This window comes from Apteryx mantelli, chromosome 5, assembly GCF_036417845.1.
Source record: "Apteryx mantelli isolate bAptMan1 chromosome 5, bAptMan1.hap1, whole genome shotgun sequence".
In the NCBI taxonomy this organism is placed as follows: domain Eukaryota; kingdom Metazoa; phylum Chordata; class Aves; order Apterygiformes; family Apterygidae; genus Apteryx; species Apteryx mantelli.
In genome coordinates this window covers 55,993,496-56,012,992 of record NC_089982.1, presented here as the reverse complement: position 1 = coordinate 56,012,992, position 19,497 = coordinate 55,993,496, and the positions used below count along the sequence as shown (strand labels likewise).

The 19,497-nt window shown below is 38.5% G+C and overlaps 1 protein-coding gene across 1 annotated transcript; it reads right to left on the bottom strand.

Annotated features, from left to right (window-relative positions):
* Positions 1-1,708: 1,708 nt before the first annotated feature.
* On the bottom strand, positions 1,709-19,255 carry LONRF1 (LON peptidase N-terminal domain and ring finger 1). Its single transcript, XM_067298022.1, has 12 exons — positions 18,530-19,255; positions 13,301-13,419; positions 10,614-10,736; positions 9,854-10,000; positions 9,160-9,397; positions 8,983-9,073; positions 8,003-8,117; positions 7,304-7,425; positions 5,988-6,146; positions 5,708-5,870; positions 4,890-5,042; positions 1,709-2,964 (listed from the first exon to the last, which is right to left on the bottom strand). Exons 1-12 carry the CDS (start codon positions 19,152-19,154, stop codon positions 2,806-2,808), a joined length of 2,214 nt encoding a protein of 737 aa, XP_067154123.1. The 5' UTR covers positions 19,155-19,255; the 3' UTR covers positions 1,709-2,805.
* Between the last annotated feature and the right edge of the window lie 242 nt (positions 19,256-19,497).

Here is a 19,497-nt window from a genome sequence, read left to right as displayed (position 1 = left end):
GAATGAGCTCCTGCATCCACAGAGAGAACAGTTGCATTTGTAGACTGCAGAGTACTGTAAGTATAAAAGTTCTTCTGTCCCTCACATGAGAAAACAGGATGCTTATCTGGACTATCAACTGAAGACAAAGCTCATTTTTGTTTCAAGTCATTGACAATACCTTGCATAGCCCTTATCGTTTCATCTTCTTTCTCAAGCCAGTTTTATGAAATAGTTACCACAGCTATAATGGTGTACAGCTCAACAAGGCAAGATTTTCAAGAAGAGACAATATGGAGAAAATATAGACTGTCCTTTCCAACTATTGGGAGAGGCAAGCTAAACATATCCTCAAATGCATTTTTGAGTCTTATTTGGAAAGTCATTCTGTTGCTTTCAAATACCAACTCATTAAAATCAGACCATTCTGTTACCTACAAGCTAAATCTATATAGTTAAAGTATATCCTACCAGTGACATGACTGTTTCACAAGCAGGTTAGTCAAGTATACATAGCACTGCATATCCACTTCATGTGGATATGAAAATGTAAAATATGTATCAAAAAAAGTACCCCACAATTCAAAATACTATGTACAAAGTATAGCATGGTATATCTCTTCAAGATATTTAATGAAACATCTATGCCAACATTCAGTCCAGTTTGCTGCTCTGTCCCATTCTAACTGTACAAAGTGATAAAGTCTGGCTACAAAGCAACACTTGAAGAATTCCAGCTTAAGAGGACTCAATCTCTTTCCTCCCCATTCTCAATTTCATATCATTCCCAATAGCAGCTGCAATGATCATTTGTGTGGAATAGTTATTGGACAGTAGTATTTAATCCTAATGCAGTATATATTAATCACAAATTTTTTTTGTTTTTTCTTAAGGCTTTTCAATTACAGAGGCAGAATTTCTATATTCACAAGACCATCCCAGCCAACTGGCATTTCCTCATCTGTTCTTATAGTTCCCTGAGTTTTTATTTTAAAAAATAAAAATTTGCAAGCAGACTATGGAATACTCCATTTCAAAATTAAAGCTCTTGCCATGAAAAACATCTATCACAAGATTATTTGGATATTGCAAGCCTGGCTACAGGGACATTGCAACTGCCCTTTCCCTGCCAAGAAAAAACAAAATCCTGTCACCTGCACTCCTAAGATGATCATGGTGATACTAAGACAAAGTTTCTAATGTTGTTAACATACTGGACCAGAAAAATGGAGGATCTTCTTTCTCCTCCTATGCAACTAAAGCTTTCCAAACATTAACCCAAGACTTTATGCATACCTTAAACAGTAAGGAAGAAATCTACCCTAGATAGAAACTAGCTCTAAAAATGATCCAACAGATTTTGAATCGCCTGTAATATCTTAAGCCTCAGATTCCAGAACAGAACAAGTCAGAGCACCTGATTAACAAGCCTGTGAAATACTTAACCGTTCTGCAAGGACAGCTTCCCACAGAAGTTTTGTGAAATGCAAACATCATGCCTCAAACCACCCAAATTTAAACAAAGTAGAAAGAAAAACAGGACACAAGCAAACTTGTCTGACCAATTATCAGTCAGAGATGGGTGCTATAATCAGAAATGGATTATGTACAAACCACTTAAATCATGAAGTGCCAACAACCTTGATCTAGGTTAAACAGCTGCTTCTGGCTTTACTTAAGATCCCAGAATAGGAGCATATGGGAAATGAAAATTATTTTTAGTTCCTGATAAAGTTAAAAATATTACAAACTTTTAGCTTTTATTGAAAATTAAATATATTAGCAAAAGCAAGATTTAAGAAATACTTTACAAATGATTTACATACAAGAAAGCCAGTATCAGACATATTCACAAATATGCAAATTTTTAATTACAAAAAGTACCTACTGGCAGCATGATGCTGACCTTGCCACTGCAGTGTGCTCTACTATTGATATGAGTAAGGCATAGAACTCACATTTGCACCAACTTAAAAAGTCCAAAGAAAACTTTAAGCTTTTAAATCCTGGATGCACAATCCCCAATATACACACACACACACTCTAAAGTTTGTTCTTAAAAGCTCTATAAACTAAGTGTGTGCTCTGGAAGAACAGCCAGCTTGAAAAGCCCAGTAAAAATGTAACTGGAACTGAGGTTTAGTTTTCAGTTTCCTTTTTAACATGTACAGGTCTAACTATGTAAACCATATTCACAGTTTAAGTATTTTTAGACAGAAGTACCTTTTTTTTGCATCTGTTCCTTACAATTGGCTCTCAGTTCAGCATACAATTCAAAGTGTCACCTGTTTTGTGATACATACATTTACAAGATAACTTAAAAAAATCTGTGTCATCTTCATGGTCAAGACAATTCAACATGAGCAGTAATATCCAACAGTGACATTCAATACTATGTTTCAATTGTGCAAATAGCAACAGGACAATTGTATGAGGCAAACTTATTTGCAAAACCTTTAATACCTCTTCAATGTTGTAAACTTGGACTGTCAGCCTTAAGTCCTGCACTTCCTACAGCTTTAAAAAGTCACTGGCTAAAATTATCAAGTCTCAAAATGTTCTCTTCTACATAGTGCAAATTGTAATATAGATAATGTGAAAAATGTATCTGGCTGGATTGACTCTGTGCAATTATCAGTGGTCTTCTCTCGTAGTTGAAGAAAGTGTGCATTCAAGGAACCATGTGGTTCAGGAAGTCAGGGGCAGGGGAAAAGCAGTTCCATATTACACTTCTCAAACCAGCGCTAGATGTGCAAAGGCAGCAAAAATTCCAGCTGCTATTACAACCAGAACAGAATAACTTTTCAGGAAGACCCAGGCGGTTAGTCATTTGGATTGGTCTCTAGAAAAATATGTAAGTATATGCTGGATTTTTATCAGACGGTCTTTTAAAGACATCATAGAGAGAACTGAGAGTTGGTATCTGGGGTCTACTGGGAGAACAGCTAGAAGCCACCAACACCAAGCAGGACCATTGGGCATTGCCTAAAAATAAAGGATAAGTTAGTTATTCATAACCAGTACAGTTGACTAACATGATAAAGATATCAAAAGACAAAGTTGTCAAAGAAAGAAAGGTTAGTTTAAAGTTTGATACCAACTAGAGAATCCCAGATCCATAAGATCAGAAGGGATCATAAAGACATCTTCTGATCCTTCCCCAACTTAGAAGTCAAATAAAGTACACTTAAACTAAGCTTGATGAAAGCTTAGGTTGTGTGTGTGTGTTTGTGTGTGTGTGTGTGCGCGCTTCCCCCCCCTTTAAAAAAAAAAAAAAGACAAAGGAAGTGCACAGCTCTCTTGGGAAAGGATGGGTAAACATAAGACAGTCATCTAATATCTCCCTGACACAAACTAAATCCATTACCTGTCATGCTACTCTTGAGGCTTGAATATTGAAACCTAATATTTTCTTTACAATGGCCCTTATCATATTTAAAGGTTACCTCCTCAATCACCTACTCATTGCACCCCCTTCTCAGTACTTCCTAGACAGAGCAGGGCTAGTAGATTAGTTCCTTCAAACTCCCAAGTTTATAAAACATGTTTTGAAACTCTTCTGTACTTTACTCAATCCTCTACATCATGCCTGAAATGTATGGCCCAAAACTGGCCATAATACTCCTCTGCTGAGGTCATGTCACTGCAGAGTAGACAGAGTACCTCCAAAGACTTGCAAAACCATTCTTGTTGATATGCCCCAGGATGACATTTCCTCCCTTTCATCTATATTACATAGCTGACCCATTTGTGCGTTCTGTTACAAATCTCAGATACACACCTGCAGTACAGCTGCCTAGCTAGTTATCCTGTCTTTGTGTACTTACTCCTCTTTCCTAACACATTGTTTTAACCTTGTTCTTGATTTTTATTAGAGAAGTGTTCTGAAATCACTTCTGAATTCATATGCTGGCTGCCTCCTCATTTGGAAGCCTTCAAAGCATCAGCAGTCCTCTCAAATCAGTTAATATAGCCTCTTAAAAATATGTAGCAGACTGGATGAGACACAGACTTTCACAGGATCCTACTTTTTATACATCTTCCACTGTGAAAGTAAAACTATTAGTGACTAAAAAGACTTTTTAAATCTTGTTTCCGTATGTCCTAACAACTTCACCTAAGCTTTATCTCCTTGGCAATATATCAGCCACTTCCGTTCATCTACACAGAAGAAAGTAGAACTGATTAGTAAAAAATAAGTAATGCCAATTAGCGCTGGCTGTTTACCACATTATCTTCCAGATGTCTGCTAGCTCCAATGTATTTTCAGCAACCATAAATATGATTTCTCATTTATAACCTTCCACATTCTCCTTTGTGCTTCTTTTTTAAGTGGAGCTTCCTATGTTATCTTTCCCCAGCCTCTACTCTCCCAGAATTTTCATCATCCTTCACTAATTGCTTACAATAACCTTTAATGAATTGCTTCAGCTAATTCCTTAAGTTTAAGGTAAGTATTTGTCAAATCCTAACAGCTGCAGCAGTTTATGGCACTAGTCTGGGAAGGAGGAAAGACTGTTATTTGTAACCACCTCTTTGCCATAGATTACTGCCTGTGTGTGTCACATGGAAGAAAATACTGAAGCATTCTTCAGCTTTTTCCATTTCAATTCTAATGGCTTTACACAAATCAACAGTTTAAAATGCTACTGATACTCAAACTAGCTCAAACAAACTCAAACTAGCTAGTTTACTAGCTTTATCTACACAGAAGCATAACATCCTTTTTTGCAGAAACTGTTGAACAGTAACAGAATTCCCTTTTGTTGTTCCTCGTGAGATGGCTTGAGCGGAAACATGATGTAGCCCTATTTGCTTCAAAGGTGGAATGAGAGCTATTTTTAAGCAGTTAGCAGGATTTTTATTTTTAGAAATAAGCAATTAATAACTGATATTAAGTGATGTCTCACCTGTATATTTTCCTCCCTGTCAGGCATTGGCCCGAAGTGTTGAAGAATTTGAGTGCGAAATTTGTTTCTTAAGTTTTGGAACCAACTACAGGCCTGATTGTAAACAAAATTGTGAAGTTCTCTCAGTTTCTTTAGCTCTTCTTCATCAGCAACCTAAAGGAGGAATGTTAGTAATACATTATGAACAAAGAAACAATTACTAAAATGTTTAAGTTAAAAAACAAAAAAAAACCCACCCACACCACATTATTTCAACTCTGTTAATTTAAGTTTCCTGCATTCTTCTCAGCCTTGATTGCTAATGACTGGACAGTAAAGAAGCCCTATGATATTAACAAAATAATTATCACTTTAAACATGAAGGTATTTGGGTTAAGGCAGTAAAGAAAAACAAGTGAGGTAAACACATGTGGAGTTCCTGCTTTGCAAACATCATACATATAAAACATCAACCAAAAAAACTTCTAATGAGAACTCTATGGCTGTGAAACTCAAACACAAAAAACCCAATACACACAGTATAAATATGCTCCCAATAGCACGCAAAGCCAAACTTTGTTTCAGAAGTCACCAAAATATTTTATCTAATATATATATTCGATATATCTAAGTAGTTACAGCTTCACAAACTACTGTTCAAATAGTTTTGCCTGTTTAAACAAGCAAAATGAAAAGCAAAAAGCATTGTATTCTATTATTTCATAATAATAAAAATTTCCATTTCTTCTACATGCTGGGATCCTATATTCCAGTGATCTGGGTACCTAAACATTTGAAATGGAGTCCTCAAGTAAGTATTTGTAAAGCATTCTGGATACCTTAACATCTTCCAAATATTCAATGTCTGCAGTGCAATAACCGTCTTTCATCCCTCTTCGTAAAACTCTAAATCTCTTTCCACCAACTGTATCAACAACAGACCGTCCGTCAGGCAGAAAATGAACGTTCCTAATTTGCAGCATGCATCCATAATCTGCAAAACTAGAGAAGAGACCTTGTCAGTAATGCAACTACACACTCCTGTGAGGATACTTTTTTTATTTTAAAATTAAAAGAAACAGAACAGAGCAGGAGCATGATATGATGATGCAAACCTACCCATTCTGAGAATCACTTATACACATCCCAAACTGTTTAGTCCCAGTTTCCATACTTCTGCGAATCATTAGTCGGTATCTTGGCTCAAACACATGTAGAGGGCAAGGCACAGTAGGATATGCCATAGTGCAAACAAACATTGGAACATTCTTGGTCAAGCTTCAAAGAACAAAAAAGAAATAGGTGGTTTAAAATCTGATCACTGAACTATACCAAGACAGTACATTTTTGTATTATGTTTATTAAGTCTGAGGTCATAAAGCACCTGTAACTGAAGGGTAATAATAAGCACATTATAATAAGTTTCATAAACAATAAAAAGCCATACTATGAACAGTGACTGAACACCTGTGTACTGATTTGAATACATAATGGATAGTAACTCTAATAATGAAGAGTTATCTAGTCAGTGAATGACTGTTTGGGGTTTTTGTTTTGTTTTAATTTGATGTGCACAAACCATTATGCCCTCAAATGCACTATTTTCCTGAAATTAAAAAAAAAATTGCAGCAGTAACAACATAGTAACTAAGTCACCACTTGGATTATTTTCAAGGATGGACTCCAGATCAGGATATGCAAGCCAGGGTATGATTTTTACCTTGCAAGTGTCAGCTAATTGAAAAACAAAATGGATTTTCTTCAAGCTTTTTTTATTAAGTATGCACAACTGACAGTAGCAGATCCCATACAAACAAGTTCGCATTAAAACATTACCAGGTATTTAATTTACTGCCTTTCAAATTATAAAAATATAATGTTAATGTATGGATTCTGCCATGTAAATTGCATGAACTGTAGCTTTAAATAGTTTTCCAGCATTCATACCTACATACATGACGCTTTATATATCTAAAGAGATATATTAGAGATAAATATTACAAAGTAAGAAAAAAAGATGGATTTCTCTTCATCAAACCTTTCCTTATAATATTAATATCTATCATGAACTGTTTTGAAAGAAATTCAAATATGAGAGAGTGCAGCCAATTCAAGAGGACACTTCCATTAACAGCAGCAAAGCTAAAACTGAAGCCCTGTGGAAGTGCCCACGCAGAAACAGAAATGAAAGGGCACAAACATTTTATAGAGGACTGAGCCTCACATTGCTACTATCAAAGCAGGAATTTTTATTTCAGAACTGATTAAAAAAACACTTGTTCATTTTCTGAAATGTGCATTTAAGACACCAAATTAATATGCCTTCATAAGTCTATAATATGCCATTATTAATAACCACAAAAATGATAACACATTTTTAAAAATGATTTCCACACTAATCTCTCAAGTTTTCTGATAAAGGACAGCAAGCTTACTTTGAGTGTTCAGCAGTTTCTTCAGCATGAATTCTTTTTCTCTCATATAACTCGTCAGACAGATATTTCATTATTAATTCTTCCAGCAGTTCTGTGATACTGTATCTCCTGCTTGCTAGATACTGAAAGCAACGTTTTAAAAATGTATTAATATTTCTTTTCTTATATAGTAACACAAAACTTAAGAAAATGTAGCTTTTAATTAAAACGATGATACATGAAATAGGCTCTAACAAGTTTTAAAGCCATGAAAAGCTACAGCTTTGAAGTTCTTACATTTCACTACTTCACACCTAAAGTTACTCTAATATTTGAAAATTCTCTGTTTTAGTTCTTAAGAGTCTGACAACTCCTGTATCTAATTAAGTTTCTTTTTCTAGTAAGCATAGAAATACAATTGATTTCCCAGATTATATAGCTGTACAAAAAAGGAGAGTTTACAGAAATTATCAGGGGAGTCTTAATAAACAGGTAAGTTTGCAAACATTAAAGTTCAGTCACACCAATAAAGTAGATGATCCCTGAAACACAAAACCTTTAAGGTCCTGAGGCAAACCTAATCAGCTTGTTTTGACAAAGTCTGTCTCAAGTTTTTCCCTTCTAGCACTAATCCATGACTCAAGTGAATCCAAGTTGTTGGTTTTAAGTGAAACAGCCAATAAGATATATGTCTTCAGAAGTCCCACTGAGAAACAGTACCTCTTTCAAACTCTCCTTACAGAGTGGACACTGAGGAGCATGGTCTAAACACCGTTCCAGGCAACCTTTGCAAAAAGTATGTCCACAAGGGGTTGTCACTGGCTCAAAGAACAGCCTGAAACAAAGTTATTAAAAATTATATAACATGACAAGCTTGTGTTTGGCCAGAAGTCAGTGATCAACCTCATTAAATCTTTAAGATTTAAAAAGAAATTGCATAAGCAAGCACAGAAAATTAATCCCATGTCTCTTCATGCTACTTTTTCCCCTCTGCTACAGTTTGCTTCCCTTTAACACTGCACCCCTAATTTTTTGTGCCTTCTAATCAATCTGAACACATTTCAACATTCCAAATATTCAACCATTTATCCTAATATATTAAGATTTTGATTCCACTACATTCAGAATACACAAAATTAAGTGATTCTTTAATAAGCTAAGTTGTTGTAATAGCAATAATAAACATACCGTTTCCATAATTATGTCCAATTTAGCATATGTAATATATTTTAAGACATTTATTCTGCAAACCAAGACAACTCGATAAGAGCTCCCAAATACATCAACTACATTTAGGTAGACTGACATTTTGAAGTATCTACATTTCCTAGACAGCTCTCAGAATCACAAGCAATTTATCTAAGCATTAAACTTCCCAAAATAAAAAAAGTTTAGTAGTGTTATCAACTGAAACAAGACAAATATTTAACTGCAAAAGACATTGTCCTTTTTGTGATGCCAGTTAACACTATCAGGTTTAACTTAAAAGGCAATTTGATTAAAATAACGCTGCATTATACAACACTATAGCAAGTGACACTTTAAATAAGCACTTAACTGCTGGGATAGAGGAAGGCTGAAAATTATTCTTAACTGACATTAGGACTCATCAAAACCCATAAATGCCTCAGTTTACATATGTAAAAGATACGTGGCCAAACATCTATAGTTAAAATACTGAATCAAAGAGAACATATTACCTCATACACAGAGAGCACTCAAAATCTGACACATCAATCAAATTCCCTGGAATTGTTCCATAAGCCAGTGTTGTGTCCCTTTTTGTATTTTCTGAGGAAAAGGGAGACAAAAATACTACTTCAAAGAAAGGCAGAACACAATAAATACTTTAAATTTTGAATTACATGACTGTTTACCTCCTTGCTTTTTGTGTTTATTTCTTCCATCTTCAAATACAACTGTATCCTGCTCTGAAAAGGAAAGCTTTCTTTTCAACAAAGCACCTTTTTCTTGGCCAGAGAGAAGGGGTTCAGAAGACACTCTCTTTAAGCCATCTTCCTTGGCAAGGTCTTTTGTTGAGTTAAGAGCATGGGCAGATTGTGCACGATTTAGGCTTCCACTGACAGGCTGCAGTATTGCCGATTCTCCTAAACTCTATAAAAATAAGATAAGCTGAACTGTACATACAGAGTAACATAAATCTATAAGACATGAACATGCAAAGAAACATAAGCCAAATTGGCATCCAAAGGTAGTTCATTAGTTAACTAGAGGAATCTGACAAGTCAACATAGTACTCAAATTTGCTTGTCTTTAACAAATCAAAAGCCTTCATCTGCTTCAAAGAAGAAAAGCCTAGAATTTCTTTTTATTTTGTAGTGACTAATATCAAATCTCAGTAACTTCAAATAAGTAGTTTACTGGAATGAGGGGCCTAATGCTCCAAATGAAAGTGCATTACTCCTAAAACACAGTTCTTCTCTGTCCAACATAGCCAATTACAGAAAGTCAGCATTTAGGCTGGAAAATAAGTGTGACAAATAGGGCATAAGAGCTTCTTATTTTTGCATATTAGTCAAAGAAGAAAAGTTATCCTATAGTTTTTGTTACCTGCTCAGTACAAAGTTGTAAATTGCAGCAAGACTCAGTCACCTCAGAACCAAGTATAAAAGGTTTATTTCGAACATGTGGTGAATTCCAAGCAGATTCCTTCAGACTCTCTCCTAAATTTTCTGGTGACAGCACATCACACAATGTCTAGAATATAAACAGCTGAGTGTTCACAATAATGAAAAAGGATCTAGGTATAGCTTTATTATAAAGCTACATATGAAAAATAAGAATTTAATTTACATGAAGTTATCCTCATGAACAGAGCTTTATTAAGTAACAACTAAGAACACTTGAGAACAGGCAAAAAGCTACAAGTCTATATAACTAAACAGAAGTTTATCTAGAAGTCTTTTTCCACTAGAAGGGAGTCACCTCTTCAGAGTTAGACATTATCAATTCAATATCATGAAGATTTTTCAATATAAATTTTTATTATTAAAGAAAAACAGTTATGTTCTGGGCATGAAAGACTTCTGTTTACAGTATCTAAATTTGCTGTCTGCTTTCCAGACTTCTATATTTTCCTTTAGTAACTTCAAAAGCACAAGTACTTTGGAACATGTGTATTTAGAACTTGTACATTAGGACTACCTATTCAACACAATACAATGCATCTTGAAAGAAAGTAATCTAAATGCCATCTGAGCCTTCTCTGTATGCACTGAAGACTGCCAGATGCTCAAAGTCTACCATAATGGGAGCTTTATGAAGGAATCAAGACAGAGTGATAGTAATCCAGTTTTATATATCAAATTACCCTTTCTACTTCTAGCTTGGCTGGAAGAAAATCCTCATCAAGGGCTAAGCACTGTAGAAATAGTTGTAAGGCATCACCTACAAAGCCAGAGTCATGCAGCACTTTTCCTTTTCGGAAGTAGACCTGAGAAACAGATAACCGAAAGACATTTGTAGAGAGGATATAGAACTGTAGTATTCAACTTACAGGCATTACAACAGAGCTAGAATTAGAAGCCTCAATGACAAAGAGAATGTACCTCTTCAGCAAGCCTCAGCTGTGCAGAATGTGGAAGATCTACATGCCTTATCTAACATAAGTCCCCTGCATTGTTTTAAAAGAGCCATGGGATGGGCTGGCATTACTCTCCTTCCAGTGAATTTGTTTTCATTTACACAAAGGGTTAAAATCCTGCCAAGTATTAAATTCACACAAGGCCTTAATTTCTCCTTTCCACGAGCCTTTGGAGAAGGGAAGAGGGACATACAATGAAAATTATCACATTTCTCTGTATGATAGCTTACACAGGATACCCTTTTTGCCCTGTGTCACCAAAAGCCTTATGGTTCTAGTCTGCAGGAAAAGACTAACTATAAACAGAACAAGCCATACTACCATGCATCCCTTACATGCATCTTAATTTACATCTTCAATACAAAACAATGCACTTTGGAAGTTATTTCATCCAACCATATTTTATTCCTGAATGCTAGGTACCAGTTAGAAAAAAAAAAAAATCAGTTTACTATTTTCCTCTATAAAAATGGAGAAAACACCACTGAATGTTGATGAACCTATATATCACAGGATGTTACAATTAAGTCCCTTATCCAACTCATTTCAATTTTAAAAAGTTGCATTCACAGTAATAGACAGAAGTCAGATAAAAGCAATACAGTTGTAGACTAGATTTTGGATAATGGACCAGAAAATTGAATTAAAAAAAAAAAACAAAAAACAATGCAGTTTCTACAGAACAACTGCCAGTATTAACAGTAATCTGTTAAACAAGGCTATCCGATAAGGGCATGCATCTCCTTTGATGCATGTGGGCAGTTTCAGTAAGATATATCCTAAAGGATATATCCTGAAGAAGGAAAGCATGCAAATTCTCCTCTTAGAGATTGCTCATCTTCCTAGAGAGGTAAGAATTGTTAAAGGAACCTGTCAAACCAAGCTCAGTTAAGTGATGCAAGGTTTCTTCCCAAACGTATAGAAAAGTAAACAATGCCACCAATACTGACAAGCAAAGAGAAAAGTAGGATGCTCTTCTGAATTTGCAGAAGTCATGAAAGCGTTGACCACAGAAGAAACCAAGCAGAAGCAGTTATCTCCCCTTCCTCGGCAATATCTGGCCACTCTTGCTGCGCTCAGAGTTCAGCCGGTGCTGCAATGAGCAGTATCTTACAATTAGGAAGGCCAGTGACTCCCCAGCTGCCTGAACTATTTGCAAAGCTCAGTTCCCACCAAGATTCTCTAGGCCTTCCAAAATAAAGAAACCTTCCAAGCTAGAACAGCAGCATCCTTATCAAAAGGCAATAAAAAGCCCACCAGAAAAAAAACAAACCAAGAAAACAGACCACACACAGATGTTGCAGGTTATGCCAGCACAAACTACCCTAACTCCTCATACTGGAGCCACTAAAAATGGCCCCAAACACATTTATATTTTTAACCAATACTATTGCAAAAGGATTTAGTATTTGTGCCAAATATATTTCATTCTTTGGTAGCATTTGAAAAAAGAAAGCTGTTTTCCTATTTATATAATACACTTTCACCAATAAAACCTGAAAAATGAGATAAAAATTGACTTATCATAGAGCCAAAGTTCTAGAGCCAAATACCTGACTGGTACCAGTGCTCACTCATTTCACATGATGATCTCAAGGAACAGACAATACTGAAAATGCTTTGACTTTGGGAAATACAGTCAAATTATAACTCTTCTGGGAAGTGCAGAGCTTTAAAAGGAGTAACTTGTAGATAGTACAAGAAATTTCAAAACTCCATTACATCAGCCTACCAAACATACAGGCCCCAGAAGTTTCACCTTTAAGCAACTGAAGCTGGCTGCACAATTTCAGCCAGTCAGCCACCCAGTCAGTAACATTAAGCTGAAGTCTGTAAATATTTGATAGCTTTTCTTAATAGAACACAAAATTTTTCTTCCTATAAAGAAATAAAGAATAGCTATCAAATAACTGTAGGCAGCACAAAAATACTTTATAATGTTTCCCAAGACATCGGTTCTGCTCCACTTAACCCTTTGTCAATAGCCACCTTCTCATGTTGTGGTATGAGCTAAAAATACTTGAAGTTTTTGATAAAGACTAAATTAACAGCTCCAGGTGGATTAGTTTGCCTTTTTTGCATTAAAAAAGAAAAACTTAGCCTAGAACAGGAAGCCAAAGACTAACACAGACAAAAAACACTTCTGTAAGAGAAGCACAATATTTGTCAACCCACTCTAGCTTGCTATACTTACTTATACTCTGTCTCAGAAAAGAAACTGTTTTAAATATACTTTTTAGTGATCTGCATGTCTTACAAGATTGTGTGTTTTCTTAAATCAAGTGTTCAGATAATACTTAGAAGTTTTATACAAATTAACTGACCATGTTTCTTAATTTGATGGAAGTATAATTTAGAATTAATTTAATCGATAAACACAGATTTTGAAAAATGAAAACTTCACATCAACTTACCTCTGGCCAATTTGGCATTTTAGAAATAACAAAATTTAGATCTTCTATGGCTGTTTTATACTCTTGGAGGCCAGCATATGACTCGGCTCTGTAAATTCTTAGCATCAAGTCACTAGAATCTGAAGATAGAATTAAATAGCATTTTTAATCATTCAGAAGTCTGTAATTTTTAATTAGATAAGCTTTTATAGCTATATAAATCATAACCATGATAGATGAAAATAATACATTTCTCTGTACCATACTGTCAATATAACTGCCATACCCATTAAGCATTTGGATGAAAAAAAGTGAAATAATTCTAAGCTCATGTCTTTCAAGCTATCAAATCCTCTAATGTTTCTAGTAGCAACAAGAAAAAATATTTTTAAGAAATCTAACACTGAGGCTGACAGACTAAAATACTGTTCAATACTTCCATGACAGAAGTTGACTAAACAGATTTTAGTTTTACAGTGCATCTGTTTAAAACCACACAAATCTGGGAGCTCATCTCACTTGTAAAATCCGAATACTAAAAAGTTAGGTTTGCTTTCAAATAGTTTTGTTTAGGCTAGCATTTGTTTTTCTAATGCCCAACTCCTGCCAGATACAGTATTGCTACTTTTACAGTGACATCATCTGATAAGTATCAGAAGTCTTTATCACTACGTTGTCTGAAAAGAGATAGGCAATACCAGAAAGCCATTAACACCAGCTGGCAGCCCTGCTGTAGGGAGTTACACTAGCAGAACTTCTGCAATGGAAAAACATTAGTGTGGGTTCAGTAAAGACAAGTTCTCATGTTCAAAATGCAGAATTTTGCACTTTCAGTAAAGCAACTGCACTGGAAGTGTAGCCATCTACATTCCATTAAAATAATGGTTTTCATAATACAACTTATAGTTTTTACCTGGAAAAAGCCAGTAGACTGTTCCCTGTTCTTGATTGTTTTTAGTACATCTGTGCCTTCCACAGAAAGGGTGTTGGAGATAAACAAGTCAAACATTGGTCTGTTGTAACCAGATACTCAAATTAAATAGTTAAGTTTGTTTCAACAAGACTTTGCACGGGGTAAAAATCATTTCAATATTCTAGTGTCTTAGTCTATTCTAAACATCTAGTTTAAGCTTCCACAATTTCCACCATTAACTTGTTTAACATTTAAATCTGCTTCAGCAGAAAGCCAGACTGGTCAATGTCCCTGTGTATTCCAAAGTACTGCTTTGTATTTAGATCCACAATGGTACATGTAAAAGATCTCAGTGAAAAAGAAATGGTTAAGAAAATCAAAACTGACAATATATTTCATAGCTGTAACTACTCAAGAGTTGTTCTGATTATGTTTTGAGTTGACAGCTTCCCTTCAAATACAAATATTTCCAAATCAGTAAATGTGTATTAACAAAAGTTTGGGAAACTGTCTAACTTAAAATAAACATGCAATTCTGCAGCTAGAAGAACTCTGAAGCCTGCTTTCCTTTGGCTTTGTATTTTGTGACTATTACAGCCTAGTAAGGCAGGAGCTCTGATCAAACTCTTCAGACAGTGGTTTTCTGTATTTGACTGTTTGGTGTCCAACACAGTTAATATAAACAGAAAGTCTTTTCTTCAGAGGTTGCAGTAATGTGGGTCTTCGTCCTCTAACAAGCTACTTATTTGCACATAATCAGAAGCAGCTCATCTTAATCAGACCTCTGCTACATGTAGGAGAAGACCTGAGGAACTCTGAGCCTTCTTTCCTGTGGGGAAGGCAAGGGGGAATTTGAAGCTAAAAACATCAGTTCAAATCTAGAGCAGGCAGACGGTTTGTCCATTTGTTTTTCAAAGAATGAAGCCTAGTTCCAACTGAACTGATACGAAATAAAGGGCCAAACAAAAGAGTTTTAGGACTCAACCCTGCTGCTGAATACAAACACTGCCAATAATCAATAATCAGTGCAAATAAACTGTGTCTAAATATCTGCAAGAGCAAGACCTAAATCCACCTGCCCACTTCTGCAGCTAGAATTTCTAAGTTTTATACTTTTGGAAACATTGTCTGGCAATGTTTCAGAATATATTTTGATATTTGCCACCTAAACTGAGGATGTAAAACTATTTTGACTCCTTAGATCAAAGAATAAATACGCAGCAGGAACGATTTGTGCTTGAATTTTCAGTTTCAGCAAACCAATAAATATAGAAAACACTTCTAGCATATCCAAAGACACAAATAATTTTAATAATGTAATAACAACTGCTACACAATTTTTTAATAGGAAAGTACACAAAGGGGGGAAAAAAGCATTTAATACATCCAGGTTTTTTCATATTTCTTTCAAAGCATCTGCTCCTAGCTACCATCAGTGAGAGCATACCAATAAATGAATCATCTCTGGTCTGACCCAGTATGGTTATTTACACATTTCTTAGAAAATACTCTGAATTTTTCAAAATAAGAAACACACTGCACCCACCATACAGAAAACCTGTAAGACTATTGCCATAGTATTCATAAATACAGTATTATAGAGCCACCATGATGGTCAGGGTTGGAACATACAACCTATAAAAGGCTGAGGGAACTGGGCTTGCTTAGTGGAAAGATCAGAAGGCTTCAGGAGAACCAAATAGCCTTCCAGTACCCAAGAGGAGGCTACTTAAAAGACAGAAGCAGGCTCTTTATTGAAGTTTACAGAGGAAAAACAAGAGACAGTCATAAACTGAAAAAAGGGCAGTTATGACCTGAAATAAGGAAAAAACTCTTCACTATTAAAGTACTGATACAGGTTGCCCAGAGAGGTTTTGGAATCTCCATCCTTGGAGGTTTTCATGACTCAACTGGACAAAGCCTTAAACAAGCTGCTTGGAATTCAGTGTTTACTCTGCTTTGAGCAGGAGGTTGGACTGGAGACCTCCTGAGACCCCCTCCAGCCAGAACAAGTCTGTGATCACTCCCAAGCCCATTTACTCAAGACTATTAGCTATGTCTTTCAGGATACTTGACTACAGACAGGCTATATTTGGATTTTAATTCAACAGACTGCCTTTAATTAAACTATTTCATTTCAACCCCCACAAGGAATATTTTATCAATATGAAAGTTAACATTCCTCATGTTTTTCAAAAGTAACTTTTGCATCATGGCAAATCTCTCATCAGTACTTTACCTTTCAGATATTTCAAGGAACAGAAGTTATTAAGAGATGCTATTTGAATAAAGGTTTAGTGCTGATGCTTTTGCTTTACACTAATTACAAGCTTTTAACTCTGTATCTGCACTAAAAAGAAGCAGAGATGAGCTAGTAATGAGGAAACTGTAACAGTACATGAATGATTTTAAATAAGATACATTTCTTACTGTATGTCTTTTCCACCTCTAAATGTTTGCAGGAATTCAGGCTCTGGAGGAAAGGGGAAACTGTACCAACAAGACGTTAAGCATTTCTTAATCAGGTCCCCATCGGCCTTGAATCACCTGAAACTTGTAGTTGTGAGCCCATAACTCTTTAAATCCACATTTAATGTAAATCTGTACACTAATTCATGGAATTCTTTATTGGGATCTTTATCAGAATGCTTGGAACATAATTGGAATATTGATCCTTCTCTGGACTGGAGACACAGGAAAAAGGCGTACAAAAGAAATGGAGCTTAAAGCACAGAAATGTAGCACATATACAGAATCTGAATAATAAAGCCATGGATAAGCATCACAGTGTTAAAAATGGCTTTAAAATTTGAAAATAGTTAAAACCAAAATTCAAGATGTAACTTCACAAAAAAAAAAATCAAAATTATTTCCCCACATATATATAAAGCCTTATGGTATTGCTAAATTCATAGAAAAGATACTAGAGTTAACAGAATTAAGTAGTGTTCTGATCAGTGTTCTACCAGTTTTCTCTTTTATTCCTTCAAAAACAATCTTGAACGATGAAACAGAATTCATATAAGCCTTTGATCAATAATGGATTCATCAATTTGCATCCTGAAGGCCACTGAGCTTTGACTCCAGTTCTTTGTGACCTGTACAAGTCAATGCTGTATTTCACAACACACAAAGAAAAATAATCTACTTCTTACAGTTCCAAGGTTAAAAATAAATCAGTCACTTTCTTAGGTCCCATCTATCCTACATATTGCAAACACCCTAGCAACTAAAAAAATATCTGTGATTTAATCTCACCTATATTGAAAACAGTTTATTCTGGAACCAAATCTGACATATCCCCCCAGAACTGATTGGAAGAATTAGACTTATGCAAGCTTTTGTTTTTCTCTGTAGCTGAAAACCATAAAATGCAATGTATTTAATTTATAAAAATATTAATTCCTAAATTTCTGAACAGAAACAAAATGGCACAAATGGCAATGGCAGCCCCACATGTCACCAAATATTAAAAATCATAGAATAAAAGCCACATAAAAATTTGTCACTGGATCAGTCTAGGTGTATCAATCACCCGAATGCGACTCCCTGTACAAAGACTAAACTCTGAAAAACTGACCATATTGCAAGTTTGCATGGTACCAGACATACTACTTGTGCTCACTATATAAGTAACAATGCAGGGACGTGCCTTTACCTCCCCTCCTGCACCCTCTCTCCACACCAACACTATATTATAAAACCCCAACCACACCCACCCATGATGTCACTGCCATTACACAACCTGTCCCCCTCCATGCCTGCCTGCTTATGCAACCAGGCCCGGCCTGCTGGGAATTGTCTTGGTGACACTCAAGACTGAAAAGAGGGCTCTCTCAGGAAACAAGGTTAAGCACAGCGACGGAATTTCTCTTGCCCAGGCTCAGTCACTGCTAAAACCAGAACCACACCAAACCCACAGGCTCTCCTGTGAACAAGCCCCACAACAGCAGGGGGAAGCAGCGACCCGGGGAAGGCTGCCGGACGCTCTCCCCGCCGCTCGAGGCGGCCGCAGCGCACCGCGCCGCCGGGCGCAGCCCTGCGCTACGTCCCGGGGCTGAGCGCGCCGCAGCGGCTCCGCCACCGCTGCGGCCGCGGCGAGGCCGCTCCGATCCTCTCAGCAAACTCCACAAAACTACTTTTTGCGCTTTTTTAACCCCTTTTGCCCACTAACAGCCTCCGCCCACGTCAGGCCGGCTCCTCCTCGGAGGGTTCGCCGCTCCCGAGCTCCGCCGGGGCAGAGAAGGGGCTCAAGGGCCGGGAAGCAGCGCCCGGCCCCCGACCCGCCACGCTCGCAGCCCGCTGCCCCGGCCCGCCGCGCTCCCCACAGGCCTTACCCGCTCGCAGAGCCTGGCTGGTGGCGCTCAGCGCTTCTCGGAAGCGGCCCTGGGCCAGCAGCTCCTCCAGCCGGACGCCGGCCCTCGCCCTCTCGCACTCGCCCGGGAACCACTTCTCCGCCAGCTGGTTGAGGACGACGCTGGTCCGCAGCGGGGCCGCGGCCGCGCCGGTGCCCCCCACCGGCAGCAGCCAGTCCCGGCAGCGGCGGCAGCGCGCCCGCAGCTCCCTGCGGAGACAGCGGCGGCAGTAGCTGTGCCCGCACGGCACGGTGACCGGCTCGCTCAGGAACCTGGGGCAGCCGCAGCAGCGCAGCGGCCCGCCGGCCGCGCCGCCGCCCTCCGCCGCGGCGCCGCGCTCCCGGCCGCGGCCCGGCCCCTGCCGCAGGCGGTAGTGCAGCGCCAGGCAGTCCACGAGGGTCCCGAGGCGCTGAGGCCCGGCCAGGGGGCCGAGGCACAGCGCCGCCAGCGAGGAGCCCACCACTTCCTTCAGGCGGTTCTCCGGCACCAGCCGCTCGCCCAGCCGCAGCGGCAGCTCCCGCTCGCCATCCGCCTCCGAGCCGAGCCGCCCGCTGCCTCCCGGCTCCGGCGCCGCCTCCAAGCCCACGGCCACAGGCGAGACCGCCATCGGCTGCCGGGCTCCGGCACGGGGGTGTGGCGCTCCGGCCGCGGCCGCCGGGCTCGACGCCGGGCTCGACTCCGCGCGCGACGCCGAGGCGCTGAGCGGCCAACGGCGAAGGCGGGACGGCGCCCTCTCGCGCCGGTGACGCGAGGGCGTCACGTGCGCCCGCGCGCCCGGCACTGCCCCCTTTCAAACGTCTCCGCGCGCCCTCGCCCTGCCGCCGGCTTACATAAAACGCGGCGTCACCTGACCGCCGGGCGGGCTCCGCATTGGTCGTGGGCAACGTCACGGCGGGAGGCGGGAGGCGGGAGGCGGGAGGCGGGCGGCGGGCGGCGGGCGGCGGGCGGCG

Bases quoted from the DNA above. Each gene is read 5' to 3' on its own strand.
- LONRF1 (XM_067298022.1), bottom strand. From the start codon at position 19,154: ATGGCGGTCTCGCCTGTGGCCGTGGGCTTGGAGGCGGCGCCGGAGCCG. The intron at 10,001-10,613 runs GTAATTTGATAT...TTTATATTCTAG, and splicing joins CCAAGCTAGAAGTAGAAAGG to ACATTGTGTGATGTGCTGTC. The intron at 9,398-9,853 runs GTAACAAAAACT...TTATTTTTATAG, and splicing joins TACAACTTTGTACTGAGCAG to AGTTTAGGAGAATCGGCAAT.